This window comes from Aulonocara stuartgranti (assembly GCF_965226115.1).
Source record: "Aulonocara stuartgranti genome assembly, chromosome: 23".
In the NCBI taxonomy this organism is placed as follows: domain Eukaryota; kingdom Metazoa; phylum Chordata; class Actinopteri; order Cichliformes; family Cichlidae; genus Aulonocara; species Aulonocara stuartgranti.
In genome coordinates, this window is record NC_138958.1 from 5761108 (window position 1) to 5780988 (window position 19881).

A 19881-nucleotide genomic window follows, 5' to 3' on the forward strand; every position below is an offset into this window, starting at 1 on the left:
AAAATCGGTGTATAGCAATAATTATAATGGGAAGAAAAAGAATTGCTTTGGCAATATTGCTTTTAGAAACATGCCATTAAGCATATTTGAAATGAGAAAAAGACTACCATTACTATCACAATCCACTTTCTGAGAACTGATTATATTATATCATGTTTTATGTATTGTTAAAAAAAAGTTTGAGTCTATAGTTCCATGTAATGTTTCACTATTCCTGGAACGTTTCCTGAAGGTCATATTTTTCAGCAGCAAAACTCCCCAGAGGTCATCTGAAAGTCTAACAAAACAAAACCAAACAAAAGAAAAGAAAAGAAAACGTTCTTGGAAGTTTACTTCCGCTCAACAGTTAAAACCCTTCGGGGAAGATTCGCAAAAGACTTTCTATTCTTCAGAGGATAAATAAAAATTATTCAGTAAATATTTTCTAAAGCTTTCACACACACAAAGAGACAGCATGTCCCTAACATGTCTCTAACAAGGTTGAAAACATTTTTACTTTCAGAGAAAATATTCTAAAAGTGATTTTATATTTCACAAAGATACCTTTAATAGTCAGCTTCTACAGTGGGATTCACAGCAAAAACAGATTGTGCCATCCTTTTTATGGTGAGTCTGAACAGATATAGGTGTTTCACTATACACGCTAGTTCCTGCTTTTTCAGACTGCTCATTTCTGAGGTTCTCTGGGTTAGCCAATTGCTGAAGTACAGTCCAGAGGCAGAAGCACATCATGTGACAAAGATTACCCAGGCTACTAATCTACTGCCATAAGCTTTGGAGCTGTTGTGTGAGTTTATAATGGTATCCCCTTTAACTGTAAGCATGCAGGCCTGTTTAAACTGACCTCATAATAATCCCCTCTGACTGTCATTTCATCTGTGGGATAATAGTGACCACAATGTGTTTTTTTCCAAGTTTATCACTATTTCAGCTGCTCTACAGGCGCTGTTACATGCAGCAAAAGAGTCACAGAAGCAGCCACCTTGTCTTGTCACACTTTTCTGTATTAACTAATTAAACAGGTGCAGGAAGAGATGTAGGTACAAAGGTCCTTACAAGTTGGATAGCTACACAGTTAATCCTAGTATTTGTCATGCTTTGAATTTGTGCTTTGAAAATCCCAAAGGATAGATACATGAGTAAGATTATACTTAGCTACACACAGGCCTCATAACTTGTTAAAAAGACACTTCTGAGAGGTGCAAATGAACATTTTTCCAGTGAGATTGCAGGAGCCATATTCAGTCTTATAGTCAGACAAAAAAAGGAGTGGCAGTTTTAGTTTAGAAATTTGGGAAAATGTTTATAAGAATTATTTTAGGTAAAAGTGCTAAAAGCTACATTTTATTTTTTTTAACTCTGAAATTACATTGAACGAAAACCTTAGCACCATCAAAGGGTTAGTAATAAAACAGACTAACACCAACTCTTACCACTACAACAAACTATAGGTAACACTGACAAATTATTGTTCTGGGAAAGCATTTATTACATGGCATGTCATGTGGATGTTACTTTGACACCTTGCACCCTAAACATTGCTGTAGAACAAGCACCCTCACCATAAACCCAGCACACTGCAAAAAGTACTTAGGAAAGTTTTAAGGAAGAATAAAACAAGTCCAAGGCGTGGATTGAGTAGTTGACTGAGGAGCCAACTGATGAGCCCAAACCAAGGATGATCCAGAGAAATTACGCTCACATCCCAGTGTGTCATAAGTAACTATCAAAGCTGCACCAGGGGGAACTACACAAAATTAGAGAAGTGGTTTTGACATTGTGGGTGATTGGGTGCATGTGGCACAAGGCCTAGCTTTGCTTCCTACTACCTAAAAGCATATAAAATATGCAAACAATGCATTACCATTCAATACAATTAACTCTAGCACCCCCAGCACTTCTAGCAGCATAAGTCAATGAATGTAATGTCTACAAAGTGAGGTAAAACAGTCAATTACAAAATTTCAATCATATTTTTATTGGAAAATTATTGAAAACAATGTAAGAATTAAAAACATAGGAACTGGATAGAACATAGCAAGTACTCAAGCTTAAACTGTGTCCTTACAGAGTGCTTTAAATACCAAGCATCAAGATACCTACACAGGTTAGCTAAAATAATACATATCACACTTTACTAAATTGACTTTATAAAACGTCACTGTACAATAAAAGGTTCAACAAGTGGCAAATCTATACAAACATACTGTAAAGAAACCCCTTAGTGGAACTATCATGACAAATTAAAATAGAACAAAATAAAATAAATTCTTTTTTTGTGATATCTGAAGATTATTGAAGGCTCCAAAAGTTAAAACATGATTTGTAAAAAGTAATACATCTACAGGAATTTATATATTATGCAACTTCCAAAAATACATTGCTTAATGTGTGTTTTTTTTTAACTGCATGTGGCAAACCTAGTGGCCACCAAATCACATAAGTATTTAAACACTGTTTGTTAACAGACCAAGCATCTTCTGCACAGTGGATTCTGCAGCAATGTATACTGTCAATTCTCAGAAGGAAACTTTTTCAAATTATTATCCTGTGAAAATAAATTACAAGGTTTCTATTTTTATCTACTGTGGATTTTGTGCAAAAAAGTTATCTACCAAGAGTTTATTGTTAGCAGGTCAAAAACTATTATACAAGGAATCTGCATCAGTAACTTTCATGCAAGAAAAAACAAAAAAACCCAAAACAAAACAGTATTCATACAAAAAAGGCAAGATGTAAAATATTTACCAACAGTTACAAAAATAGCAAGATGAATAAATTAATTTCTTCTACATTTCTTTACTGCCCACATCTCTCCTCTTGTTTTTCCAGCAAATGGAAAAGAGTCCTGGCAAATGTAGTGAAGGGTAAAGAAGGCTTTTACCATGTGTCCTTCACTCCTTTAATCAACAGAGAGCATGAAATACCTGTACAACTGCAGTTGTAACTTTTCTACAATATTAAAAAATATAATAGCAGTCAATCAGGGAGAAATCTCCAGAAGCTGATAAAGTGAAGGCCCAAACTGTCATCTGTTAAAATCCTTTTAAGCTACAGTGGTCTGGATAGCGGGTTGGAAGGGATCAATTTGCTGCTTGTGATAATTTAGTATCAACAGTCACATGTTAGACAGGAGGTTCCTTATAACAGGCTTGCAAGGCTGGTGGTTGGACCGTTTTGGGCTTGGATCTGGACAGGAGGGGGGCCATCAGTCCACTGAAAGAGAGATGGAAGTAAACCGTTAATGCAGCCATACACCAAAGCGCCTAGCCTCAAAAAGGCCATTATGCGTCATATTCAAGGTCACCGTTTAAACGTTTTTGAAACAGATCTCTTGAAATATTTTATTATATAATAAAGGGACAAGAATTACATCATCTCAAAGACTTTTCTTTTTCCTGTATCTATCTAGAGCTTTCATGTTTACTGAAAGATCCAATAAACATACCGGGTTTTCCCTGGCCGAATAGCACAGCTCCTCAGCAAATCATCATCAAAAGATTATATTTTTCTTGAAAATTAAATGTAACACGCTAATCCGTGATTTTATATTTTACAACACATCAAGACTCAGACGAAAATGTTTGAATTTTAACCAGAGCAGTGGTCAGCGATCAGACTCAGCTTGACGAAAATAGCAAAATTTGTGCCTTCTTAAGTTCTTATTTAACATTTGAGAACTTCCAAGTTAGTTGGTATCATGACTCAAACAACGAGCAACAAGCCTATTGTTAACTAACATTAGCATAGCATTTTGGAAATGGTAATGGGTATTTTTGGCTTCCTGATAGTTCAACACCGCTTGCAGCCTTATTTGTAGCATTTCCCACACAAGAACCTTTAAACTGTGTCAGGCAACTGTCTCCATCTCTCTCTCTCTCTCATAACACTGCAAAGACATGTAGATTTATGTCAGCCATGTGATCAATACGAGCTTCTCATCTGTTTAGACTCAACTGCTAGTAAACAAGTGAGTCTAAACAGTATTAATTATCAGCACTAACACTTGACCAGTTCTCCACTGGTTTTACTGAGACCACAAATCAGTTTCTCACTGGTGGATCTTAATGCATTTGATCCTTTTCTATTCAAAGCCTACCAAGCTAATAATTCAAAGCTGTAATCTGTGATTTGTCCACTGACTCGCCGATTTACCTTTTCAACTAATTCAGTCAAACCTACTGTTTATGTGCCATATTTCTGCAGACTGAGCGCACCCACATCCCTCGTGTTACATCACGACCAAGTTCTGATGCTTACAGATGCATTGTGCACGTTCTTTTTATTTCTGGCCAACAGATGAACAATAATAGAAATATTGAGCTTGAGCAAATTAACCAGATGTAAATACCAAATATTTTTATCATGGTGTTTGTCATTTTCCTTTAAGGCCATAATCTTGTTGATTTAGAGCTTCTTTTCTTTTTGGTTCAAGAAAATTTTCATAAAATAATAATAACACAGTGTGATAACAATAAACCTAGGACACCAAGTTGCTTTAACGTACACTGATGAGGTTATGCTCAGGAAGGCTGCAGGCAGCGATGTGGTCCTGTAGCAGCTGCTGGGAAAAGTTCTGGTGCATCTGGGCGGCTTCATGGGCATCCATGGTGTTCCCAAGAGCCTTGTTCAAATCTGCAAGCACAGCACATGGTCAAAACCTTTAAACAAAGCTTGTATTGTAAGAAACTGTGATAAACTCAAAAATGTTTTGCCAAGTAGTCTACACAGATTAGACTGTCTGTGCAGCTCTAAAATAACAAATTATGTTTTACTGAGAAACAGGAAAAAGTCATTCTCTACCTTTCAACAGTGCTGAAGACCAGAGCTGAACTGACATGTCTGGGATCTTGCTGGCCAGCTGCATTGCAGGTACAACCATGTTGTTACTTTCCTACAGAAAAGACAGAAATTTAGAAAATGTCTGCAAATTTTCTGCAAAACCAGTCCTCATTTGAAGACATGCACGCAAAAAAGGGTAGGTTTAAAAATACAATGTTCATTTATTTGTACAAGAGTAATGAGGACCCTCCAATCAACTAAATGACAAAGAAATCTCCTCACAAATGACAAAGAAACCAAATGTTAAAATGGTTGTAGCTACAACCATCAGCAGAGGAAGAGCCAGCTTTTAAACATATTTAGCAGAGATGGCCAGAAATTACTGAATCATTTATTTCACATTTTAAAATATTCATGTGCATATTGCAGCCTTTCTCTGTTAGTTGTTTTGCTTTGCCTGAGACTCAACTAACAAGCAGAACTATGCTTTTCTGTATCGACCAGCAAATGCCTCAGTAGCCACAAACTAATGTTATGGGCTATCACGGGTCCATGCAAATTTGGTTAAGTGCGATGAATATGAGAGCAGTTTCATAAACCAAGACAATGTATCACTGTTCATTCTGTTCCTTTTATGGGCAAAATGTATAAAAAGTTTAACGAATGAGGCTCCAGCTGCAACATTAAACAGCAAAAGGGGATGAGATTAGACAGGTGAGTCATTTATTTCTTACTTTAATAGTTATGTTCTATTTAGTGACCATGTTCTTCAGATCTATCAGGTTACCATTAGTGTGAGCATTAGCCCCATTTGCCAAGTATTTAGTCTTACTCTGTGGTTGCCCAATACGTAGAAGATGTGGCCCAGCAGAACAAGGGAGCATGCCGTCAGTCTGTTCAAATCCTCAGCATTAGACATCTTCAAGGTTTCTCTTAGGAACCGTCTTCAAGACAAAGAAATAAAATTATGCAACAGCGCGGGGTGTGTTTTTGGGTGTGCATGCTTGAAAAAAAAAAGTGCCATACTTTGCCTCGTTGTACCGTCCCTGAAAGAAAGACAGGAGTCCCCTGATGTAGAAGGCAGCAGCGCGGAGGCAGTGGGAGCTGAATGAAAAGAGAAAAGTCAAAGGGTGTATATTTCAGAGTCTGAATTAATATTGTCATTTCATGTATTTTCTTGTGTTGAACATAAAACATGGCTCTTACCTTACGGGAAAGTTATGGTCTGGGTTTATTCTCTCAAGAAGGCTGTACAGCTGAGGAAATTAAGAAAAAGACAAAAAAAAGGAATGTTAAACATTACAAATTGAATAACAAATCTTTTTTTGCCCCTTTGTCTCAAAGCCATAATGTTTATTTTTGAAATGACTTTAATCTCCTAGATGTGGTAGAACTGGGATACAATGTAGTTCTAACTATGCTGAATGAACATTTTTCCTTTGAACATTTAACTTTTCAGTGCTCCCTGGTGGACGGAGAATGTAATGGCAACACCATGTATACGAGGACAGGACAAAAGTATTTATTCAGCCAGGCATTGAATTAACCCACAGCCCACTACATTTCACTAATGTAATTAAAAGACGGAACTCATTATTATGAACTGACCTCCTGGTGTCGGTTGCCTTCCCTTATGTAGACGCTGGCCAAGTTGGTTACAATGTATGTCCACAGTTCCTGGTGTGTGGTGAGCTGAAACACAAGAAGACATGTGGACATAATTTAGATGAGAAAAGAAGTCGCTGCAAGACAGCATTGAAGCGTTTGAAATGGAGGAACTTTTTCACAATTCTAAAAACTTTTGAAGGAAAAGGTACTTTAACTTTTTTTTTTTTACATTAATGTTAAGTGCTTTCAACCACACATCTGCTTTCCAACTCTGTAATTATAACCAAACCCATGACAAACAACAAGCACACAGCTATGTTCAGGGCCTCTGTCTTGTTGTTATTGTAGCTGTTGCTATGTCAACTACCCACTGGATAATAAGTCACATTAGCATTCCTATCGGTGGTGGACGTGCAATAAGGGGGAAATAAATAGAATAAATAACAGAGACCTGTAAGCTATGTAGTTCTCGCTGAGCTGCCCTGTAGCTAGCTACCCGCAGGGAGTCCCTAGAAATGTTCAGTCTAAATGCTTCTTATAAGATGAGAAGATGCGAGAACTGTTACAGCAACTGAAGAAAGAGTGCCCCCCCCTCCCAAAAAAAACCAAGAAAAGCAAACAAATTGTCACATACTCACCCGCAAAGCTGTAGTAAACTGTGCTTCTGCATTATCCATACAGTTTACTGAGATACAGTACAGACCCTGTGATATGGGAAGGACAGAAGATGAGATCTTTTAGACTTATTATTGGAAAAAAAAAAAACCCCAGCAAAACCTCACCCAAAAAACAGGAATAAGACTAAAGCTTTTTTCTTTTTCTTTGCAAGTCATTTTTATAGTTCCTTAAATTTGAAGCCGTGTTCTGTAACTTTTGTCTTATATGGTATTGGTAATACGTTCATTAAGCACAGAGTTTAGACAACTTAAGGGTTTTGGCTGAAAATGCTCACCAATAGTGTGTGAAGCTGAGCAGCATGGTTGGTGAATAACCTGGGGGACTGTTGGCACAGCTGACACACCTGTGAAATCTAGAGGGACAGAACAGAGACTTCGTTTTCACAGGACCATTTAGATATGCAAATTATTTTAAAATATAACCTGCAACAAAAATAAGATTCCAAAGGCACTGGACATGACTATATGCTTTTTAACAGAGCACATATCAAAGTCAATCTATTACACTTTTCTTGTTTTCTGCCACATATACTGTCAAAATGATGCATGCACATGTTAAGAATGGCCAAAATTTGAAATAATGATGCCAGTGTTTATACAAAAAAGTCAGTCGTCAAGCTGCTCTACATGCTCAGTTTCCAGGGAAGTTAATCAGAAGAAAAGCAGCCTTAAGTAAAGGTGGTTTTCAAATGGCTTGCTTCATATAGAGGACGCACAGAGGGGCTGCACCAAGGGTCCAATTAAAGATAAAAAATAAAAACATTCTTTCGAACAGCGAATTCTGTAAAGATACACTAGAAGAGTTCAGGGATAAAAGGTGGAAGGAAGCATAATAGCATGCTTTAAATAGAAAACAAAACTCAAAAACTGGCCATAGAAACAGAAACAATATACCTCTTGTAATGCAGTGGCCTTGTGGCCTGTGACAAGTCGGCACATGATTATGTGTTCCAGTAGAATGACTTGAAAGGTAGATAGGATAGGGCTGCAGTCCAACACTGGAGCATAAAAGACACAAAGGACAAAATTTACAAAAGTAGTAGTGTAGTGTACAGGTGTGTTTTCTGTTTGTTTTATAAACAGTGTGAATATTTTAACTCACTTTTTAGCTTCTCTAGTTGCATAAGAGCTTTGTCTGTGTACTTCTGGGCTTTCTCCAGATAGCCTGCTTGCATGGAGTGCATGACTGTCACCTGTAAAATGAAAAGAAAATACAGTTAACAGTACAGTCAAATCCCTTGCAAAGCACTAATATGGGGGGGGGGTTCCCTCTCCCCAAACTGTAGTCCCAGAAGCTTTCAAGCTCTACGCTTTTGATATCTACATTTTTAAATGTAGTTGCGTTTCCACTGCAAATTAAAACTACAGATTACTTGTAAACCAGCTGGAAATATCTGTGTCAGAAGTTGAAAAACATTTTACAGCAGATGTTTACCTTGGACTGTTAACGATCTCAGGCCATCTGACTACAAGCAGACAGAATATTTAAATCTCTTGCTATCATGTGTTCCACTGACGCATTAGGAGTTTTTCCTGTGGAGTTTTAACGTCTGGCTATCACTGGTCAAGGACTAGATTTATTGGTAATCAAACTTTTACAATAAAAATTTTTTGCAACCTTCAAAGGAGTGCAGAAACAAGACAAATAAGGATCATTAGATCCCACATTTATCACAGATTTTCCTCTTATGTCCTTTTTGGAGACTTAATAGTGTTTATACTACAAAATATATACGGCTATATGTGTTCCAGTCCACTCTGGCAAATGGTTTAAGTAAATGAAGCGAATATATATGAAAAATAAATAAAAATTGCATATTTGTGGTAATTTACACTTTTCTAAAACCCATTTGTGATGCGACTCCCCAAGATGCAAACACATCACATCAGCCACTTAAAGCCAAGTGTAAACAGGGTCATAAACTGGAGGACAACCAAAACGGACTATATACATTAAAAATAAAAAACCAACCTCTAAAAGTCATGCTGAGGTTAAAACTTTAAGCGAATTTCAAGTTACGGAAAGAAACGCGCCATTACCAAATATACGAGGACACACATATGTTCCTTGGGCAGCCAGTGGAACAAGTCAGCTGGGTTGCTCGGCAGAATCTCATCATCATGGAGTGTGGAGATGGTTTGGATACACTGCTGCAGCTGCTTCAAACACGGCTTCACGCTCTTCACCTGGAAATGTTCATTAATATCCGTCATATCTCTTTGTAGCATTTAGCACATAGTTATACCTCTACCTATGCCACTAAAATCAACATTTGAATGCATGAACATTAAAACTTTCATAATCCTACCGATGTTACAGGAGAAACATAGCTTACAAAGCTTAAAAATAATCTGCAACAGAAATCTCTGGCAGGACTCTGAAACGGTAAATACTGCAGCTGTCAATTGCACTGACCCATGTATGCAGTCTGTGCAATGGGCAGGCATTTGTTGAGTTTTGTTACCGTAACCATTAAATAAATCTTATCCCAGTGCTCTGGTGGGATAAGACAGAAACACTTATAATGTCAGCATTCAGGACTGAGCGTTTAGTAAGGCTTTAACAAGCTTTTAAACCTTATTAACTAGTTTTTAATTAAATGTAACAGATGACTCGATACACACAGTTTTTATGTCCTAATAACCACTAAAGTTGAAGTTATGGCTCCCTCCACATTTATTCAGATAACAGAATAATTGCAGAGTAGCAAGCCTTGTTTTTCCAAGTGTTTTTGCTTAACACAATTTCCTCTTACCTGTCCAGCATCCAGGTAGTGTGTGACCTGTAGCACAAGGAAGAAGACCCTCAGAGACTCCTTCTGGATTGGGTTTCCCTGCCAGTTTTCCACTATAGTTCCACATAGTGTGAGAAGAGGATGCACCTCCCCAAGCTTCCTCTCCATTAGCAGCAACTAGAAGATTGGACAATATTAACACAATCAAAAATGCTTTTTGTTTATTTTAACTTGCACTGTAATTCCATTAGCATTGTGTTAAAAACAACCAAATAAACCCTGAAACAAAACAACAACAAAACAAACTGTTATTGTATGCACTATTTAATATAGTGTGTATTACAACTCTATAGCCCTACAAAGTGAAGTATGACAAAATACTCACCATCCCTTTACTAAGGAGAAACAATGCCCTAAAAAGCAAGAACAAGTCAGGTGAGTTTAGGAAGACAGACAATCTGATTTTTGTTTCCTTACTTCACTAATACTTTATTTCTCTTAACACAATACCTGTTTCTATGTCTGAGCAAATATGGACGTGACTCAGAACAGGTTAAGCGATTATTAATATAAAAATCTGACAAACATGTATGACATTTCCTCTATTACGCACCAGTGTCTGTGGCAAAGTAGGACTGTGTCAGCTGTGTTGTCAAGAGTTTCATAGTCCACTTTCTCATGACTAAACTTTTTAGGAGACCTAAGAAACCGCCAGCTACCCGCTCAAAGCCTTAAATGCAATTAACAGAAGACAGGTACATCTATTTACCTGGTATATTCGGAGCCCACCACTCGGGCGTACTCAGCTCCAACTCCCAAAAGGTCACATGCTGACACCAAGTCTTTCTCCAGTGTATGAAGTTGCTAAGAGACACAATTAATAAACAATGAATAAATGAAAACAATGAAAGAACACAGTTATCTACTGGGACGTTTTGCTTTTGTTTTTTTTTTTATTATAGACACAAACTCTAGACTCTAACCAATATAGTTCAAAAAGCTCTCATATTGGATTTATTACGTTTATTAATATTAAGAGAACACTATTATACCTGCTTATCAAAATATCTCGCATGAGTAAAGTAATACCCTAGGGGGAAACATTGATACTCATTGTACTTAATACATACCGCCAGCTGGAACAACAATCTGCAGTGCCAGTATGGTGTTTGTTGTGAAATCTGGATGGCTTTGCGCAGCAGGGGTTTTGCAGAGTCCACCAAATTCTGAAAATCGATTTGCAGAATCAATAGTTAAAAGTCAATTAAAAAAAGACCACAAGGCATATCTGTTTTTTTTAAATACAGAAATTAAAATGTCCTACGATAAGCAGTAAAAAAAACAAACAAAAATTATAATGACCTTACCTTGAATTAGAATGGCTTACCTGTTGGCAAAAGAGTTCTGACAAAATGCTGGCAGCTTCAAACTTGACATCTTCAAACTGAGGAACTTGCTGAGATATATACCACTGCAAAGCAAAAGACAGAAAATGTTGGCGGCGTCGCATTTGCTGTCGTTTCTGACAACATTAAACGCTGATAGTAGCTTTTTAAGCTAACAGCAAAGAAAGAGCGAAAGTCTAAGACTCGGATGGCTATCTAACAAACAGCTGATCAAATCAGACACGAACTGACGTTATTTCTTCATCCATTTACGAATCAAACCTTCCCGAATAAACAGCGATTTAAAGACTTCCGCCGTTCACCGTTTTCGCTCCCTGCGGCCTACACCCATCCCCTTCTCCGCAGCATCCCCGCTCTTTCCCAGATCAAACGTCCCTCACCGCTTTCTCCAAGTGGTTGCGGGCCAGCTCGCTGTTCTTGGTGTGGTGGTAGAGAACCGAGCCAAGCTGAAGATGTGTTCTAGCTTCGATCCTCTGCGGGGGCTTAAACTGAAACACGGCCTGTAGACAGTGCACACAGAGTCGTATTTTAGGCGGACTGGAAGTTCGGAAATGCTCCGCAAAGCCTAAAAGGGCGAGGTACCAGCGCTCCGGGGCCTCTACGTTTGACGCCATTTTCCCAGACAACAACAAGTTTTTCAGCGCTACGGCCAGACTGGCGGGTTGCCAGGTTCGGCCATGTAGAAAGAGCTGCTCACTACTCCTGTTTCGTTTACACTGTTTAGTAAACCTTAAATTATGTTTGACTACGAACTAAAATCACGATGAGTTTATTAGAAATAAATACTTTATCTAATTGCATTTTACTTCAGACACCGTTGCTTAAATATCAATATCAGGCTGTAATTTGTGATGTATTACTCTTATTCAATATATTAAGTTTTCTTTCCCTGTGCCTGACAAAGTATGGCTTTACATATCAAACACAGCTATTCCAAGCGCCCATGTGAACTCACAACACAAAAAATATTTCTTCTAAGTTGACATGCAGTAAGTTATTTAGGGGGTAAGTTGTTTCCCGGGGGGATCAACTGATCAGTAGATTAATTAATCAGTCAATTTGGAGTTGTGGTAAGTATTTGAGCCCATTTCCAAACAGCACATTTGATTATTCCTGCCTTTTGTTTTAGTTTTTTATATGTTTGAGCATGTTAGTTAGGTAAACTGAGCAGTCCAAACAAATATTCTTGAAGAATGTAAACATTTTTTTCCAATAAACTAAATTAAACGGGACACAAAGGCGATGAAGAAAATGATTGTAACAGAATTTAAACGTCAAAAAAAAAAAGGAAAAGAAAATGTACACAATGTACAAAAATGTAGTGACTATTAAAAATGTTGGCAAAACCTGGCAACCCAATGTTGTGGCCAATCTCGCGAGACTTTACTACAACACCTATATAGGCTCTTGGGTATTGTAGTCAAAATAATGTTATAAGCCGTCCCAATTTTTTTCTTTAAGACGCTGAAAAGCCTAAATAATCTCCTGCGTAGAAGCAGGGTGCTGCTCCGAGTGCAGTTTTGACCCAGACGTCATTTTTAAAGGATTAACACCCTTTGCGCTGCTTGACACTTGTGTATTTTTTTAATAGCCATCTCCAGAAACGTCAACATCGTGAGAAGACGTGCAGAAAGACCTCGAAGCGTGTTCAAGGTTCAAGTTTGTGCGAGAACACAACACATGTGTGCATCAGACACCAGGTCAGACTGATTTATCACGTCGAAGATTTCCAAACACGGAGTTCTTTTTGAACACAGACGAAGGTAACAAATGAGATAATCAGTCGTCGTGCAAATGGATTTAACTGCACAGACACAAGCTTGTTTATGCACTGTTTGTATGGATAAGGCGCAGTTTATTCATTTGATTCGAGGTGAGGTCACTAAGTTGTTGGATCAGTTTTAGAGAATAATCAGCAAGTGTGATGATTAGTATTACTCGGATCAATGATGGAGAATAGCGATGGATCGATCCTCGGTAATGCAATACTCTGTTTACAAGCCAGACTGTTTGTGCAGAACATGGGCGTGCGTGCAAGCACGTACTCGCGTCAAGTACATATAGAGAGGGACTGCGACACAAGGGGCTGTGTAGTGTTGAACTCAACTGTCATATCCTTGACATATTTCGCTATATTTCTCTTTGTCTGCAGTGTTTTGTTTAGTTTATTGAATGAGCAGTCGGGTGTTTGGCAGCCCTTGGTAACCCTTAAAGGGGAGACATGGCCCATCGTTTGCAGGACCGTCAGCACAGGCTGCCAGTGGCTCAGGCCACTGTGTTGACTTTGCCACCAGCCAGCCAAGCAAAGGTGAGGATTTGTTTCTATTCATGCCTTAAACTTAAAAACAGGTGATTGATGATACAGTCGTGTTTGAGCATGCCAGGGTGGGGTTGGCATTTAAAGTTTGAGTCATCTTGTTTACAGAAGAAGAGTCAAAATATGAGTCCATATCGAGCCTAATGACTGTGTATAAACACGTTTATAACTGCATACAAACTAATATTTTTGCAGTCTGTGATCATCACATCCTGCCTGTCATCTATTAGTCAGTCACATCAGGTGATGAGCATTACAGCAGCATTTTTTAAAGGCACCAGCTGCGAAAATAAATAAATAAACAAAATATCTATTTATGATTATGATCAAACCTGAAACAAAGCCTGCCTTTCAACTCTCTCAAATCCAGCTCAGTTATACGGAAGTGCTGTTGTTATTGTGAGATCTAGTACAGTCTTCCTTATAACACCATCTGAAGGACAAGTGTCTTCTGCTATGTGCTTTAAATAGCAGAGAGTTGCCACATAATCCAAAGCTGGTCTTTGTTTACAAAGCAATGGAGTGGATAATATTGAGTAACCAGAATAATTATTCATATTTCCAGTAGTTTCACATGGTTAGGATTGCTGTAATAGTGGATTTTTAATGGCCTAAAGCTTTTGTTTCCTTATTGAACACCAGTACAAAGTCAGTTTTAAAATACTGAACCTGAAAAACAGATTTTTATTTTATTTGCTAAAGTTAAATTACAGCAGTTAAATCTGCAATCATCATAGTAATAATGCAGCATCTTTGTTCTTCAGTTCAAATGCTCTTCTTATCAGTTGGGAGTGTTTATTGGGTTCAACTGTCCCACTCACTTCACGGTCTTGCACACACAAACAGCTCCTGGTCTTGTGAATTGTTACCTTTTGTGATTCTTTCATAACTGTGAAATTTTTGTCTCTAACCAAAATGCGGATTTCTGCTGTCACATAAACGTGGGAGCCTATGTGCTAATAAACATGTGATGTTTCTTATGCAGTACATGAGGATTAGAAAGCTAAATAAACCCAGATAAACAATTAAACTTTTTTTTGGTCCTCCATTAAAAGCCAGCGTAATATTTTGAAGAAATGGGAAGTTATGGTAACGTCAGCACTAAATAACAAAATGTTTTCAAGCAGGATGTGAGGCCTAGCTGGTCTGCTCTGGAATCCCTGTTATGTGGTGCGTTTGCCGGAGCTATCGCCAAAACAGTTATTGCACCTCTGGATCGCACCAAAATAATTTTCCAAGGTAAGTGTGACAATGTGGCAAATATGGAAAGAATATAGGTTGGCATGTTAGCGACTTAACCTCTGTTTTGTGTATTAGGTGTCACCATAAATGCAGCCACTGTTTTTCTGTTTGTACCAGAGTTCTTGCTAAGTGTTCCTGACTAATTACTAATCCTCTTAGTAGATGTTTAACTTATGTGGGAGAGTGTGTATTTTTTAGCCTTGAGGTTCACTGTGTCTCTGTTGTTTATTCACAGTGTCCTCAAAGAGATTCTCAGCTAAGGTGAGTTCAGGCATCTGTCCTATCAGTGAGTCAGGAACTGATAAGTTGCAGATTGACGCAGGTTAATTCATGAATGTAATGATAAGAAAATACAAATAACAAACAAAGGAGTGTTGTGGATTTTTGCATAGGAGTAGTCGCCTGCTTTTCTTCATTTTGAAACATTAGTAGCAGAGTATTTTTGATTTAGGTAGCACAAAAACATGCAAAGTAAATAATGTTATTTTTTTGATTTATAAGCAGCAAATAAATCAGTAATAAAGAATGCTACCATTAGCTAGAAGACTACTGCAGTGCTAATATTCTATATGTTCTTATTCTCAAGTTGCACACATTTTCGTAAGCTTGGTTAGCTTGACTATATAATGTCGTTATCCTGATCGTGATAAGATGATTAGGTGCGGAAAACATGACCGGACTGTACCCTTGTTCCTAATCTAGGAGGCTTTCAGGGTCATTTACTCTACATACATAGAGGGTGGGCTGTTCAGTCTGTGGAGGGGAAACTCTGCGACCATGGTGAGGGTCATGCCCTATGCTGCCATCCAGTTCTGCTCACATGAACAGTACAAAAGACTGCTGGGGAGCAGCTACGGCTTCCAGGGCAAGTGAGTAAGCAATTTATATCAATACATTATATTTACAGCCTGTCTAGTTTTTAGCTGTGCTAACAGGATGATTCTAGAGATGTCACTATAAATCACTCACTTTGTTTGTTATTGGGTTCTTATGACTGGCAATCTATCTTGAAACTCTTAATAGAGTTTTGTCAAATCCGACCCATCGTCAGGTCAAAATTTCTGACGCTGAAATACAGCATCAGAGAGCCTCTAGCATTATTAGTGTGTTTCTTTGATTTTAGTTTTCCTCATTCTGTCTGTATACTATTATCCTGGTTGTTTCAGAGCTCTGCCTCCTTTTCCACGTTTCCTGGCTGGGTCTCTGGCTGGTACAACTGCTGCTATGCTTACCTATCCACTGGACATGGTACGAGCCAGGATGGCAGTGACTGCCAGAGAAATGTAAGTACCTAACAATTGTGATAACACGCAAAAGTGTACCTCACCATGTCTTCACCAGTGGAATGGATGAAGCACACTTCATTGTTTGCTGAATGTTACAGTATCACACAACACAAAAAGGTTTGTGTCAGCTTGGTAAATGATGTCTTGCCTGCCATGTGTTCCTTCAACAGGTACAGTAACATCATGCATGTCTTTGTGCGGATCTCCCAGGAGGAGGGTGTCAGGACACTTTACCGAGGCTTCACCCCCACTATTTTAGGTGTTATCCCATATGCAGGAATTACTTTCTTTACCTACGAGACCCTCAAAAAATTACATTCAGGTACTGACCATTGAGGCTTTTTCTTTTCAAATCAGTAAAGTTGAAAACATACATACATCTGTTTTTTCACTTATCAATTTTTTCATGCATTTCTCTGTTGGTGTTTTTCTCAATTCAGAGAAGACAAAGCGATCCCAGCCTTACCCTTATGAGCGCTTGGCATTCGGTGCCTGTGCAGGCCTGATTGGACAGTCGGCGTCGTACCCCCTGGATGTGGTACGTCGGCGCATGCAGACAGCCGGAGTTATCGGTTCGTCCTACAGCACCATTCTGGGAACCATGCGTGAGATCGTGACTCACGAGGGAGTTATACGCGGACTGTACAAAGGCCTGAGCATGAACTGGGTGAAAGGGCCCGTTGCAGTGGGGATAAGTTTCACCACATTCGACATTACGCACAACCTTTTGCTCAAATTGCACCAGATGGGCAACTTTATCCACTGAATCATGTGGGAACAACATAGGCGTAACATATGGCACAGATGAGACTGGCATAAGAGAGGTTGTCAGGTCTGTGGAATGGCAATAATATGTCTCTGGCCTCTGCAGGACTATTGTGTTGCACACCCCTGTTCCCTTAAGGCAGCATGTCAGAAGAATGGACAGGAGATCTGCTGTTCACACAGATAGGCTTTATCTCAGACTTTGAAAAATGCACTTTCAAAGAAAGCGAAGAGACAAAAAAGTATTTTGAAATTGTTCACACAATCTGAGCTTTGTTGTGAAATCATAATACCTTTGTGAAGGTTAAAGCAGTGAACAGCCAGGTGTGTTTTTGATTGCATCAGTATGGAGAAAATATTTGCACTTTATTAAACATGCAATGTTCTTTCAGTTTGACCCATTATCATTACAGAGAACACAATGAGTTTGAAACCTTTAAATTAGGAGATAAATTTTGATTTTAAATAAGCGCTTTCATTTCGTTAGTATTAAATAGCCTGATTAAATAAGGTATTGTTTGTAATGAAGGCTGAGTACCCAGTGTTCTTTGTCTTTGAATTTCATCAAATTGTGTAACTGTGCCAATGTGGACTGATGGAGTGAAAGAGGGTGATCACGTCAGCAGGACTGTGCAGTTTCACTTTCCATGCAGCACTGAGGTGCAGTGAATTTATAGTACTTATGTCTAATAAGTGGACGTTAATCAAACCTTAAACCTAAACAAAAGACAGATTTTGGGGTTATTTGCATGTTCTTGACATTTCTGCTTTTTTACTTTACTGTTGTCACATTGCTTGTACTTGCTTGTAAAGCATTGTTTACTCAGAATCTAAACATAACACACTTAACTTGGTCTTCTTTTTTTTTCTTCTTTTAAATAAAAATAAATTAAACAGTAAATGGATATTTCAAAGATGGATCATATCCAGTGATGTAAATTTAGTTCTTTTGTGTGTGTGTGTGTGTGTGTGTGTGTTTTTTCTTTTTAAGATTGTCTTTCCATTAAAGGGTCCATCCACACCACTAAGCAATGAATCCTTTTGTCCACTTGAGGGGGCCATGTAACAAGCAAAGCTAATGGTGCTGTCATCAGCATTCAAGAGCAGATTTAAATCACTGATGTTCGATCAGTTTTACATGGCTGAAGAAAAGCCTTCACTAATGGTTGTACTACCAATAAAATGCTTTTTCATTGTCATAAGTGTTTTGTTTACATTGGGTTCCTCAAAGACTGGTCTATTGTGTCACTTATCAAAGTTTAAATAGACTTAAAAACACTTATTGGACATTTCAGGTACACCTTACTGGACTCTCTCTCCCTTCAGAACTGCTTTAATTATGGTGCAGGTTCAAAAAGGCCCTGGAAACATTCCTCACAGATTTTGGTCCATATTGATAAGTTGCTGCAGATTTGTCTGCTTCACATCCATTATACAAATCTTTGGTTCCACCACATCCAAAAGGTGCTTTATCAGATTGAGATCTGCTGACTGATTCTCATTGTCATTTGAGATGATTTGTTCTTTGTGACATGGTGCATTTTCTTGCTGGAGCCACCATCAGAAGATAGGTAGACTGTACTTGTAGAGGGATGGACATGAGCTGCACCTGTGGTCGGGTAGGCTGCGGCATTTAAACTATATGAAGCTGGTACTAAGTGACCTTGAACCTTTGAATCGATAGAGCCGTGCTTTCATGCTGTTTATGTCAAAAACCTGATCACACCAAAATAGTAACAGAACTCACACCAGATGAGGCATCGTATTTCCAGTCGTCTGCTTTTCAAGTTTGAAAAACATTCATAGTTGACAGGAGTGGCACTCAGCCCATGGAGATGCTCTTCTGCGTGTTTGGTTGTATTGAATGGTTATTTGAGTCACTGCTGTCTTCCTTCTCTTACTTCTGACATCAACAAAGCATTTTTTTCCTGTAGAACTGCCACTGGATATTTTCTTTGTTTGTGACCATTCTCTGTGTACCTTATAGATGGCTATGTGGGGAAATTCCCCCAGCCGAACAGGTGTGATGGACCCAGAGACGTGTAAATAGGCGTACCTAATAAAGTGGCGGGTGAGTATATGTGTTGCTTGGTCTTCCTTTACTTTCAGTAGATGGCAGCACTGAGCAGCTACTTTCCCTGCACAGCCTGGCCTATAATGGGGAATATTTAGGCTCTGATCACCTCATGGCCTGAACTTGACCTGTATGAGGGGCCGTACAAGCCAAAATTCATACTTTGACTCTCACATACATATATTCTTCTTTCATGCACATATACTTTCACTCTCACATACATATATTCTTCTTTCATGCACATATACTTTCACTCTCACATACATATATTCTTCTTTCATGCACATGTATTGTCACTCTCACATACATATATTTTCACTCTCACATACATATATTGTCATCTCGCACACCTTTATTCTTAATTCATATCCATGTATATTCACTCTCACATAAATCCATTAATCTTCCTTTCACACACATGTATTCTATTTTTCTTAATGCTACATATTTTTATGTTGACATATATTTATTCTCCTTGCAGGTGCAGCCCTTTCTAGTCATACATATATATACATACCCTTTACCTTTCAACACATATATATTTGTACTCCTATACACATACAATCCCAGTGTTTATCCTTTACCCTTGCATACATACACTCTGACATTCACATCTGCATTTCCTAACACAGGAAGTTAATCCTTTAAGCAGGAAGTTATTCTTAAACCAGGAAATGTAATACACTTGGAGAACTTACTTGACATACCCAGACCTAAACCAGAAGAACCAAGCAATGAAGCTGTTCAAAGTTGTCCTGCTTTCTTTGCTAGTATTGCAGTTAATTTGTCGAGTAAGTAGTAATGAAAATGACATTAGAACTTTTTTAAATAATGTATTAGAATGTTTGGAACAAATTCAAAGAGAAGCTACAGATTCTTTTGTTCGTCAGAGGCTCCATAGAGAACTTGGTGATCACATTCAAACCTTATCTGGAATTTTGTCCATCTCAAGATTTGTTGACGATGCAAGAAATAGAGAAGCAGTGAAT

General features: G+C 38.2%; 2 protein-coding genes across 3 annotated transcripts; one reads left to right on the plus strand and one right to left on the minus strand.

The window, feature by feature from the left end:
• Positions 1–1959: 1959 nt before the first annotated feature.
• LOC309699782 (MAU2 chromatid cohesion factor homolog) lies at positions 1960–11875 on the minus strand. Its single transcript, XM_082522967.1, has 18 exons — positions 11589–11875; positions 11190–11273; positions 10933–11028; positions 10572–10666; positions 10188–10215; positions 9824–9979; positions 9108–9254; positions 8170–8260; positions 7962–8065; positions 7343–7420; positions 7029–7094; positions 6391–6474; positions 5989–6038; positions 5809–5886; positions 5615–5726; positions 4804–4894; positions 4508–4635; positions 1960–3216 (listed from the first exon to the last, which is right to left on the minus strand). Exons 1-18 carry the CDS (start codon positions 11820–11822, stop codon positions 3142–3144), a joined length of 1797 nt encoding a protein of 598 aa, XP_082379093.1. The 5' UTR covers positions 11823–11875; the 3' UTR covers positions 1960–3141.
• Positions 11876–12597: 722 nt separating this feature from the next.
• On the plus strand, positions 12598–17732 carry LOC309699783 (mitochondrial coenzyme A transporter SLC25A42-like). 2 transcript variants are annotated; one of them, XM_082522968.1, is made up of 8 exons: positions 12598–12971; positions 13361–13516; positions 14653–14764; positions 15003–15028; positions 15470–15636; positions 15934–16050; positions 16224–16375; positions 16494–17732. In XM_082522968.1, exons 2-8 carry the CDS (start codon positions 13430–13432, stop codon positions 16817–16819), a joined length of 987 nt encoding a protein of 328 aa, XP_082379094.1. In that variant the 5' UTR covers positions 12598–12971; positions 13361–13429; the 3' UTR covers positions 16820–17732. The 2 variants fall into 2 exon arrangements, with proteins under 2 accessions (XP_082379094.1, XP_082379095.1); XM_082522969.1 differs by having other exon boundaries at positions 12598–12861.
• The last annotated feature ends 2149 nt before the right edge of the window (positions 17733–19881 follow it).